Genomic DNA, 12,804 nt, shown 5'->3' with positions numbered 1-12,804 from the left:
CAAACCCTCTTTCCCCTGAACAGAGTCTGCATTTTCTTGAAGTAAACACGCATAACCGCGTCCAAATCTTGTTGAAAAATGAACGATACAATTAGAGTCGCTCTTTCAGAGTTTGAGTCCAAAGTTGTTTCTAGTAATTCAGATATGTTCAATCCTGGCTCTTCAGATGGAATTACTGGAAGAGAAGTTTCAGGAGGCTTTTTAGTTGGTATATAATATACTTTATTCAGTGGTGGAATAGTTTCAGGGGAGAAATTTAAAACCTTCTGTAAATAAAGCTTGAAAGCGTCCAGTGGAGTAATTCCAAGTTCCTTCGGGAAATTCAATAACCTTAAGTTAAGCCTCCGATTGTAATTTTCCATCATCTCTAACCTACGTTGCATGGAAATATTATCCTTTATAATTGTAGTCGTGACTTCATTTAGTTTAGCAACGTCCTGCTTAAGAGCTCCCAATTGTTCTATAGTTTCTTGTTTCGCGGTATTAAATGAAAGGGAAAGGTTTTCAACAGTACTTACAAGGTCTTTTATCTCTTTTGCTGAATTGGCCACCGTAGCGTCCACCCTCTGCAGAGCCGTCCAAATGCTCTCGAGGGTCACTGCAGCTGGTTTCTTCGTTGGAGCACTATGCTCTACCCGATATTCTCTCGGTATCGGGTCTCCTTCCGACATTGTGACTCCCGCTCCTCGGGTCGCTTCCATACCTTCGACCACTTCCGGGTCAAGTCGGTTGCGCCAGGAGACACATTCTTCAGGGAGTGGCGGTGGATGAGAATCCGGAGGGGAGAGTGAAATTTCAAGCCCCAAATCACCGAAGGAGTCTTCACCGACGGGGAACGCAGGGCCCCTCTCGGGAACTAAGGTAGGTGGCTTCAAGGTGTATTTCTCGATTGTTTGCTGAATAGGTGAGGACGTCCCGGCAGTCGAGGAAACTGCCTTGAGCTTCCCCTTACACTTGGTATGAGGCATTTTCAATTTAGAGGTAAAAAGGTAATATCAGCAAACTACAGGAGAGTTCGCACCTCCAACATTCTGAAGCTGACTGCCAGGAAGTTGAAGCCCGGTTCGTAATGTCTGAAGCCTTCCTGTGATGTCACCGTGTTGCCTGGGAAACCGCGACACATCTCAAAACCTACTGCTTAAACCACTGGTGTACGTAAAAGAAAATGGTAGATTCAACATTGCATCGTGAATTGCATAAGGAAGGGCGAGTGCAACATTTCTTAAGGCTTAAAAATAAATCTAAGCTCTTAACAACCTGTTAAGAGTGAAAAAAACATAGGTCAAAAGGATATACGGTGAACTAAAGTAAGGAAGTGCCCTCCCTCTCGCTCCCTTTCTTACCGTTTCCTTAGCAGCTGCCGGCGGAATAGCAGGCAGCCAGCCAGACCAACTCGACCGCACGCTGTCACCCTTATCAGCAGGGGAGCGAGGGAAGATGGCGACTGGGAGGGAGCATTGAGAAGACGCTCTAAAGCCATGTACCTCAAATTTACTCGTTTCCTTTCAAAATGCCTAAGAGAAGGGGCAGGCAGAGAACAGGCACCGCGGCTTCTGTTCTGTCGTCGATTGGCACTTTAGAGCGCTTCTTTACTCCGGGAGCTATATCTGGAGCTAGAAATCCGCTGACAGAGAGAGCGGGGGAAGGAGAGCCACCCCTCCGCCTGGAGACTGAAACAACACTAAGCCCCGAACAGCGGTCAGCCCCTCCCATGCCGGCAGACACGCCGAGAAGGGACCAGGAAACCCCTAATTTATTTATTTATTGAGAACATTTATATCCCACATATTCCCCCTAAGGCAGGCTCTATGTGGCTTACAGTGTTTTAATAAAAGAACATCATAACAATTCTAGTACAAAACAAAGTATAAGGTACATAAAGGAGGGAAGGAACAACAGGAGACACGAAAGAGGGATACCAAGAGGTTAAGCAGTGGAGGAGTATGATTTATCACAAAGATAAGACTTTAGGGATTTTTTAAACAGTTCCCAAGAGGTGATGGGGTTTCTCGGCATGGAGCCCGACCCGGATGGAAATCTGCCGAGAGCAACTGCACATGAAGTGCTGGAAACAATGGAAGGGAATGCCCTGACTTGAGACCAGCTGATGAAGGAAACAGGACTGATAGAGGAAACTACACATGTAGATTTATCAAGTAAGTCTTTGATGGGGGAGAAACCAGACAATATAACATTAGAAGCCATTTGGGAAGCCTTAAAGAATCTGGAAACTATTTTCACAAAAAGTTTCCTCATTATTTGCTCAATCTCAAACCTCATTAAATAAAATACCCATACTAGAAGGAAAGCTACAAACTCTGGATAAATCAACGGAGGATAATACGAAAGAAATAAAAAACTTTCAACAGGTACAAGCCAACCTGATTAAAGAAAACCAATATCTTCAGAACAAAATAGAAATTTTGGAAAATGCACAAAGGTCTAACACACTTAGATTGATAAACTTTCCAAAACAGGCTCTGATAGCCCCAATAATAACTTTTAAAATATATTTAAGTGAGGTTTTGAAGATTCCAGAGAAGGCATATCCTCCAATATCAAAAATGTATTATCTATTACCATATAAGATAAAACAGAAGGAACAACTGGAGGACCAAGGAACCAAAGTACCATTTGATACCCTGGATTTGAATTTAACACAAACTTTGGAAGATGACAATTTGGGCTTAATACCAATGACTTTAATAGTCTCCTTTGTATTACAATCAGACAGAGACTGGATCCTTAAACAGTTTTTCCAACATAGAGAACAGCTTTTTATGAATTACAAAATAAGAATGTTTCTGGATATCTCCAAAGCAACCCAAAAACAGCGTAAAGAATTTCTTAGATTACACCCAAAGATACAAAAGTTGGGTGCTCTTTTCTGCTTAAACTTTCCGTGCAAATGTGTTTTGAAATTAAATTCTGTAAAATACGTGTTTTTTGACCCCAAACAATTTATTACTTTCTTAGACTTTAAAATAGCCTTATTACCTTCTGTACAGTCAGGACAAATAATTACATCTACTCTGTGAATTAGTTAGGAATCCCAGGAACTCCCTCCTAGCCCTCAGTTTCCTAAAGGAAAGAATTTTTGTTTTTTTCATATTCTTTGTAATTCCTCAGAAATAGTGAAATGCCTCCTATGTTGTGGACTATAGATGAATGTTATAATAATATAAATGAAAAATGTTCAAATTTCCATTATATATTGTAAACCTATTAGTCATAACTAATACATTTTCTTTCTTCTTTTCTTTCTTGTTTTTTTTAAATGCTTTGTGTTTATATAAGATGGAAAACATATAATATTAATTCTTTTCCTTTCTTAATCATCTTTGCCAATCAAGATGTATTCTTGAAATTATTGTAAAATTCTAAATAAAAAATTTAAAAGAAAAAAATAAATGTTTATCAATAAAAAGTAATCAACCCCAAAAACCACATACCTCACTTTCAGTACCCGTTAGGCACTTGCAATTTTTAGGCTGTAGAGCATGAAAAATTTCAAAGTTGTGAAAAATAATTTGCATTATCCCATTCTACTGACCTTACAGTACAAAAAACTTTCAAAAATAAAAGTTGCCCAAATTTACTTATCCAAACTTTTATAGCCTTTATCTCTGTTATTTGTAACCCTACTTTTGGTACCTTTTCCTATTCATTCTGATTCCCATATTAATGCAATCTGACTAGAACTACTGACTTTTGCTTTCTATGTTTTTGCATAATTTAAAAATAAAGATATTACTTTTCTCATATAGGAGATCTATAGTTTATTTCTCTTACCTGGATATTCTGTGCCACTGCGATTTTTCAGGTGGCCAACTAGAATTCTTCCAGAGCATGCTACATCAGCTGTAATCTGTACATTTCGTGTTAAAAGACCAACCTCTGCAGCCATGTGGATGTACCTATCTTCTACACTGTAAAACCCTCCTTTGGTGGGAATAGAAGAGAAGCATGTTATATGGTTTCAAAAATGTCAGCCTGGACATTGAATCTGACAACTGATATATTTCTTCCCTAAGAAGTCCTACCAGAACCAAGGGTCTCCATTTCCTCAGGCTCTACCATACACCATAAACCAGCACTAGCAGAGAAATGAAAAGGTAGTCCATTTGTCTTTAGCTCCCTTTGTGAATGCTCAGTACTTTATTAATTATCTGTCTTGTGCCTTCTATAAAGAAGCCTATTTGGCTGCTCTGAATAAACTCAGATTATTTATTAAGCTTTAATGTGACATTTTTCTTATAGAAATCAGAGACTAAAATCTCATGAAGATTCTTTCATCTGCTTCTTAGGTGAGGCCACCATGCTTATATAACATGAAATCTGCGGTTGTCAACATGTATTTTCTTCACCAGGAATAGATGCACTCTATATGTTAAAGGTCATCTGATTGATTTAATTACATTTAATGCCAAATTTTATACTAATACATACCCAACAAAGGGATCAAAGAGTATATAATAATTAATCAATGAAAACACTTACTTTGGTAAAAACGTAACAGTGCATTATGTGGAAATGAAACAAATTACACATACACAATTATATCTTTAAAGCACATAGAGGCAATCCTATAAGTAGCTGTCTCCATTTAAGTGCCCCAAAGGCATGTGGTGGAAGCCTATTCTACAATGGAACCATAAAGTCTAGGTTCCATTATAGAATACCAGTGTAGCCTAGTGTTGGCATGACTCATATATAGGTGCCATACTTACACCAGCCGGAGAGTTGGCTTAAGTGTAAACACCCAAATGCAGAAGGGGAGCACATTTCTTAAAATATTCTGCAAGTTAGGTGTGTAAGTGGGAACCCTGTGTATGTCCCACACATGCTCTGTCCCTGTGTATATCCCCTTGCAAACATGCACTATATAGAGTAAATTAAGAGGGTATTTCCAGAATAGCGCTTAGGCAGAATATTGGCCTTTAAGTGCTGATGTGTGCACATATGTGTATATATGTTGGCATTCTAAATATTTATGTGCATAACGCATGCATAACTGTGAGCGCCCAGTTTACAAAATTGTTCGTATAGGATGTAATTCTATAACAATGTACCTTTGTGGTGCCTATTCTATAAGAAAAGTGGGTATTTACTTTCCTTTATAGAGTACTAGTTTAAGTGGGTATATACATACTTATAATTTAGGTACGAGCAATTATGCCAGTCATAGCTCATGCCTAAAGAGATATGATATAACTTGTACTATTCTCTAAGTTTATACTGTATGAGTCTCACCCACACTCCACCTATGTGCACGCGATGTTATACATATTCTGAAAAACTAGCTTGATTGTGACGGTCAGTGACTGAAAGTAAAGAAAAAGTAGAACTTTGCAAACGATATTTTGTCTACCATTTAGATAGAGAAACTATCAAAAGCTTTGAGTAATTTCATATATTTTTTTGTTACATTTGTACCCCACGCTTTCCCACTCATGGCAGGCTCAATGCGGCAGGCAATGGAGGGTTAAGTGACTTGCCCAGAGTCACAAGGAGCTGCCTGTGCCAGGAATCAAACTCAGCTCCTCAGGACCAAAGTCCACCACCCTAACCACTAGGCCACTCCTCCACTCCTAGAAATTATGACGGTTTGTACCTGATAAACCTCTCATCCTTTAACAGTGGTTTCCAAACCTGTCCATGGAGACCTACAGCCAGTTGGGTTTGCTGGATATTCATAAAGAATATACAATGCCTATACATTTTCTCATAAATATCCCTTGTGAATATCCTGAAAACCAGACTATTTGGTAGTCCCCTAGGATAGGTTTGGAGAACATTACCCTATGACATGCAAGAACTGTGGGAGGGACGGGCTTTAAAAAAGAAAGCTGTAAGCAAGGTTTTTTCGGCTTTGAGCAAAATTGTTCTTGTTTTTACTTCATTTTCAAATAAGCAGCCAGCACTGACCCCCATCCCCCCAAAAAACTATCTATTCCACTTTAAAAGCTTCCATTGTTTGCCTCATTGCTCCACCCTCCATACGGTCTCTAATGCATCATCAGTGGTTTTCTAAGGGACAGGAATTACCCTCAATCACTTCTGTCCTACCAGAACTGTAGTTTGGGTAAAGAAGTGTTCAGTAAGTAATATAGAGGGGCATAATCGAACTAGGTGCTCATCTTTAAGGGTGCCCCAGCGAAGGGGCGGGGCATCCCGTATTATTGAAACAAGATGGGTGTCCATCTTTCGTTTTGATAATACGATAGGGGACGGCCAAACCTCAACATTTAGGTTAACCAAAATGTTAAGATCACCGACCTTAGAGATGGCCAACCTCGGTTTTCGCGGATAATGGAAACCGAGGACGGCCATCTCAAAAACGCCCAAATCCAAGCCATTTGGTCGTGGGAGGAGCCAGCATTCGTAGTGCACTGGTCCCCTCTCACATGCCAGGACACCAACGGGCACCCTAGGGGGCACTGCAGTGGACTTCACAAATTGATTCCAGGTGCATAGCTCCCTTACCTTGGGTGCTGAGCCCCCCAACCCCCCCCCAAAACCCACTACCCACAATCGTACAACACTACCATAGCCCTTAAAGGGTAACGGGGGGCACCTAGATGTGGGTACAGTGGGTTTCGGGTGGGTTTTGGAGGGCTCCCATTTACCACCACAAGTGTAACAGGTGGGGGGGATGGGCCTGGGTCCGCCTGCCTGAAGTGCACTGCAGTACCCACTAAAAACTGCTCCAGGAACCTGCATACTGCTGTGATGGAGCTGGGTATGACATTTGAGACTGGCATAGAGGCTGGAAAATAATGATTTTTAATTAGTTTTTTTTGGGTGGGAGGGGGTTGGTGACCACTGGGGGAGTAAGGGGAGGTGATCCCCGATTCCCTCCGGTGGTCATCTGGTCAGTTCTGGCACCTTTTTCAAGGCTTGGTCGTGAACAAAACGGGACCAAGTAGTGTTGGCCAAATGCTCGTCAGGGACGCCCTTCTTTTTTCCATTATCAGCCGAGGACGCCCATCTCTTAACCACGCCTCCGTCCCACCTTCGGTACACTACTGACACGCCCCCTTGAGCTTTGCCCGTCCCTGCGATGGAAAGCAGTTGAGTATGGCCAAAATCGACTTTCGATTTGTGTCAGAAGATGGGCACCCTTCTCCTTTAAAAATAAGCTGGATGGTGTCACTAGTTGGCATGGATGACCATGGGAATCTCAAAACAGCCACGTTAAAACTGTGCAAATCTTCAACTGACAACACAATAACTCTCTGTATTATATGAACATTCTTGACATCTGTTTGGATACTGAATATTTGTATAGCCTTTTCACGTACAGAACAAGGTTGAGATTTTCTGGAGCTTAAACATCTCAGTCGTCATATGTTGTATCAAGTTGTATCAACAACCTCCTGAGTGAACTATAGACATGTGCACTGATAACTGTGTAATGGATTTTAATGCTCTATTCAAACTTTAGAACAGATAAGTATGGCAATTACACCTGAGTATTCAGAAGCTCCTAAATTCTATGGAATAGTCACCATATGGAGGTTATTGCATTACAGGCAGGATTATAGCGTTTCATTTACATTAAGGTAACTTGAGAATCATCAGCTACCCAAAAAGGGGCCTTTTTAACAAATGGCAGTAAAAGGGGCCCTGTAGTGGCATCGGTTTGCCACACACCGAGACCCCCTTTAGCCACCTGTAAAAGGCTTTAAATAAAGGAAATGGGCATGTGGTAAGTTACACACTTACCACACGGCCCTTTCCTGGAATTGCTGACGGGCTCCCAAGCAAGCCCAGCGGTAGGGCCTATTTTCCACATGACAACGTAACAATAAGCCTTCCACAACTTTATAAGAGGGCCACTAAGTGTTGTCTCTTTTTAAGTATTATGTAAAAAAAAAAAAAAGAGAGCAAGTGTTGCTAGTCCTATTCATTGCAGTTTAGACCTTACCAATATGCCTGTACTGGAGCCGCTCCTGGATTCTAATGTCATTGCCATTGAGCTGTTTAAGTGTGACTAACTCTGCTTGGTGAGCTTCATAGGAAGAGGGACTGATGACAATTTTTCCACCAGGATTCCAGTCTACTGTATCTGTCAGAACAATTCTGTAATGTAAGGGAAATGAAAAAAGATATTTTTATTCTGATAGCTGAAACAAATTCTTCAGTGACACTTTTTTTTTGCTTTTTATTTTATTTCTGGGATGGAATAAGAAGTTTTTGAATGTACATTCTATCTCATCAGCTTTGCCAGCAGAATAAAGCTGTTAGTCATTTGGTATAAAGCTATTAGTCATTGTTGAGACCTTATCTGGGGAATTTTGTGCAATTCCAGAGGCTAACTTCCCAACAGGAAATAGTGTACAGAAAGTATATTGAACAGCTATCGCCGTGGTCTGAATATAACTTCATACATCATTATGGGGGATGGACAGACAAACAAACATGATCTAAGAAACTAGGCTACAAACCAGTGGTGTAGCCATGGGGAGGGCCTTAGCTCTCCACTTTGTGCGCAGGGTCCCTCCAGAACTGCAGCACCCCTTTAAACAGTGGGCGAAGATGCCGAAGCCCTGCCAACCAAATAAATACTGTGCCCGAGCCACTCCCTTCCTCCTTGCACTGCTTCCTTAAAGCAAAAGTTGGTGGCATACCTTCAGCCACCCATGCCAGGTCTTCTTGCACATGCTCAGTTCATGCAAGAACTGAACATGCTCGGGGAGTCCTGGAGTTGGCAGCAGGAGGCACGACACCAACTTCTGCATTCAGGAAGCAGTGCAAGGAAAAAGGGAGTAGCATGGGCATAGGTGCCAACTCCATGGCTGCTGTGGGTGCTCGAGCACCCCCAATATTTTGAAACCTGCCATCCTTGCCTTCCTGCTGCCCAGCCAGCTATTAAAACTCATTTTACCTGACTGAACAGCAGTGAAAGAAGCAGAGTACAGCCGGCTCACCTTCAGCTTTCCCCTTCTCTCTCAGCTGTGGTCCCGCCCTCATTTCCTGTTTACGCAAGGGCGGGACGCTGAGAGGGAAGGAGAAAGCTGTAGCAGCCGCAAGGACAGGAGCAAGTGGGCTTCACTCCTGCTCCTATCGCACCCACTGGACCACCATGCATAGGAGATAGGTCAAGGGGAGCCTATCTATGCCGGGAGGGTGTTCTTACTTTTCCAGGTTGGGGGTAGGGTGTATAGGAAAAGAGGCTGGCTCAGAGGGGGAATGAAAACAAAACAAATGTTATGTGGGTACCGGTCGATATTCAGCTGGAACCCACATAACTGTTTTATATGGGTCCCAGTTGAATATCGGTCAAGACCTGCATAAGATCCGGCAGCCAGGGCCCTTTGAATTAGCCCCAGATATCCAGTGCCAATGCTCGGACATGGCCCAGAACTAAATATTTGGAGCTAATCTAACTGAGAACAGTCAACTATTTAAAAAAATGCTAACTGACTCCACTGAATAATGGCCAGTTGACATCTACCTTTAAAAAGAAACTAAAATTTGAAATAAATCTACTACCTTTCATTTCCAGGAGCAATGTCTGCTCTGAGATGTGTCCAAGATTTCTTTGGGTAGGCACTATGAATTTGCAATTGTCCATAAACCCCTGAAACAAAACAGAAATTAAGCAAAGATAGTTACATAGCAATCATTCAACTAAAACAACATTTTTACAATAGTGCTCCCAGTATACATTATCAAAATAGTTGTAAAGAATACAACTGGAAAAATGTTAATCTTGTCCACTGTATGAAATCTTGTCCATTTGGAAATTTTCAGCGTTTTCACACATTACTGTATTTGGTACAAGAATGATCATTACTTTGTTGCCATGAATGTTCTACTTTCCTCATTCCAGTCTGATATAAATCATCCCATCCATGGAACAGGAGTCAGTGAGGCACAGTAAAGAGTAATGGACAGAGAATCTGGGTCCTTGGCATTGAGCAGTAGCCAAAACAACAAATACCTTACTTACACCACATTTTAGGGCAAGTGTCTTTCCCTAATGATGCAGTTTGGATCACATTTTCTACAGTCTTTTTCCATACTATACAGAATTTCTAAAGAAGAAGGAAGCATCATGGGTTTGGCCTAAGTTAAAAGAGGGTAGTTAGGCACATGGTGGGGAGAATAAAGGGAGTAAATGCAGGTAAGGTGGACCCTTGAGTACAGTGTCCTTGAACAGAACAGGTTGCAGTATTCTAAGCACCTGAAGAAGGTGGAAAGAGAAATAGTAAGTTAGAAAAAAAGGAACTGAACACTGGCTACAATGTACCTATTTATTTAAACTATTTCTATTCAGCTCATTCTATGGTTCACAGCAGATCTCAATTGTAAGCATAAATAATCAAAACTCACAAAATAACAATAAAATGAAACAACAACATAAAACAATGTTATGATAAACAATGTCAAATATTATCAATGGAGCAATAAAATGCATATACCAGAAATGGCAAAATCAAAAGAAACAGGTATGCCTTAAGTTGTTTTATAAATTATATAATTTAATCTATTTTGGGGGGAATTCTAAAGGTAACGAGTGTCATAATTTAGGGCCAACTATTTGAAATGTGGATGACTAGAGACCAAGGGAGCTGATTACGTGGAACCTTGGACATCAAGCAAGCATTTATCTGCAGATCTTAAAGCCCCTACTAGAGTTTCAGGGTGGTAGACAAGGCAGATGGAGCTTCATTTTTCAAGACCTTGAAAATCAAGGTTAAGAACGAATGTTCACACACTCTCTAACAGAAATAGTCACTGTCACACATGTTGGGAGGAGGAGGGTTATTTTATAAAATGATGCCAATGTGGATTGTAAAAAAGAACCCTAGTTTAGATAAGAACAAGTGAGCTTCGCTCCTGCTACCATCACACCCACTGGAACACTTTTCCACTTGTAAAAAATGGTAAAAGCTTTATACAATTAGTCTACAGTATCCCTTTCTCTCTCATGCACACATGGAGTAAATTCTATATATGGTGCCAAATATTAAGCTCTACTGCCTCACCAAATTATTGCTGCAGGAAAGCATTCTAACAGATGAAAGGCAGCGAATCAGAGTAGAAACGGCAGATCTTCATGAAAACACACACACACACATTTATAGAATAGTGCTTAAGTGTTTCCACGTGGATCTGCAAAGGGTGTGTGGCCATGGAGGGGAATGGGTGGGTTCTAGGACATTTACTTAAAATGTACGCAGTGTTATAGAATTTGAGGGATTAGCGCCCAACTTGTGCCCTGGGATTTATACCTGACTTCAGTTGGTGTAACTCCTCGGGCTCAAAGTTGAGTTCAAATCTTAATGCTATGCACTATTTTATAAATGACAACGATTCCGGATTGCCTATTATACAATAATATTCAGATGATTTTTTTTTAGCACTGACTTTTGAGTGCTATTTATAGAATTTCCCTCATGGAGGAAGTTCTATAAAGGGGCTCCATTTTTTGTTCACCAATAAATGCATCTATTTGGAACCTAGTGTATAAAGAAAAGTAGACACCTACTTTTCTTTATAAAATACAAGCTTAACAGGTCAAGTATGTGCTTGTATTTTAAGTGTGATCAGTTATACATGCTAGTGCCTAGATTATGAATGTAACACATATATATATATTTAATGTTTTATAATCTATGCAAATAAATGTGGACCCCACTCATGCTCCACTCAAACTCCACCTATATGAATGCTCATCTGCAGAAAACATGCCACTGAATATTGCTGCATACTTACAGAATAGTGCATAGCCAAAAACTGCTCATTTGCAAACATATATGTTCACATCAGTGCATAAATGATTAGAATACCAGCATTAAAGGGCTCTTTTACTAAGCCATGGTAAAAGGTAGCCTGCGCTAGTTTTAGCATGTGAAATTGGCTGGGCCATTTTATACCAGGGTGGGAAAAGGCCTTTTAAAAATAAGGTAGTAAATGGCTGTGCGATAATGTTAAAATTAGTGTGTGGCTTTGCCTGAGTCCTTACCAGCACCTATTTAGAAGGTGGTAAGGGCTCACACGCTACTTGTGAGGTAATCTAGCAGCACGCAGCAATATAGCCATGCTGCTGATTACTGTTGGGAATGCCCCTGCGCTGGAAAATAGAAAAATATTTTCTACTGTGGGAAACTGTGCATGCTAACTTCGCAACTACTGCTGGGCACCCGTGATACCCCGGTGGTAGGGTCAATTTGGAGCACACTACTCATGTGGTAGCCCAACCACAGCTTAATAAAAGTGCCCCTTATAGCCTAAATCTAGGCAGCTTCTTACAGAATTACCTTCATCAATGGTAATTTATAAGAGGTTGCCTACAGTAAGAGCACAAGAAAATGCCTATTTACAGCCTATTATTTTATAAGGACATATAGGAACTTATGGGGCCCTATTACGAAGCCATGGTAGGCTCTATGCGCATGCAGTGTACGCCCAAATGCGCCACCCTGGTGGTAATTTCAGATTTGGCACGTGCCCATAATGTCTGGTTGATTTATTTATTTATTTTCTCCTATGCACGCTGTTTCCAGCAGTAATTGGCAGTCGGTACGCACTGACCAGTCACCACGCATATAGCGTGTGAGCCCTTACTGCTAGATCAATGGGTGGCATTAAGGGCTCAGGCTGGTTTTAGACATGTGCTGGTTTCAGTGTTATCGCATGCCCTTTTCCCATCACATTTTTAAAAAAAAATCTTTTTTTGCAGACATGATAAAAACGGACCCGGCGCACGCCTAACATACATGCCTACACTGCCACAGGCCACTTATACTGTGTCTTAGTAAAAGGGCCCCTATGTGTCTTTATAAAGTATCA

General features: G+C 41.0%; 1 protein-coding gene across 1 annotated transcript in view; it reads right to left on the bottom strand.

Annotated features, from left to right (window-relative positions):
* Nucleotides 1-12,804, bottom strand: part of PKHD1 (PKHD1 ciliary IPT domain containing fibrocystin/polyductin) — a 980,909-nt gene that overhangs the window by 245,648 nt on the left and 722,457 nt on the right. The window contains exons 54-56 of the mRNA XM_030198735.1: nucleotides 9,499-9,586; nucleotides 7,931-8,085; nucleotides 3,793-3,942 (exon numbers count right to left, since the gene is read on the bottom strand). Coding sequence (XP_030054595.1) covers nucleotides 3,793-3,942; nucleotides 7,931-8,085; nucleotides 9,499-9,586 — 393 coding nt within the window. The remainder of the gene's footprint in view (nucleotides 1-3,792; nucleotides 3,943-7,930; nucleotides 8,086-9,498; nucleotides 9,587-12,804) is intronic.

This window comes from Microcaecilia unicolor, chromosome 3 (genome assembly GCF_901765095.1).
Source record: "Microcaecilia unicolor chromosome 3, aMicUni1.1, whole genome shotgun sequence".
NCBI classification, from domain to species: domain Eukaryota; kingdom Metazoa; phylum Chordata; class Amphibia; order Gymnophiona; family Siphonopidae; genus Microcaecilia; species Microcaecilia unicolor.
The sequence above is the reverse complement of the archived record's forward strand: the minus strand, read 5'-3'. Positions and strand labels throughout refer to the sequence as shown.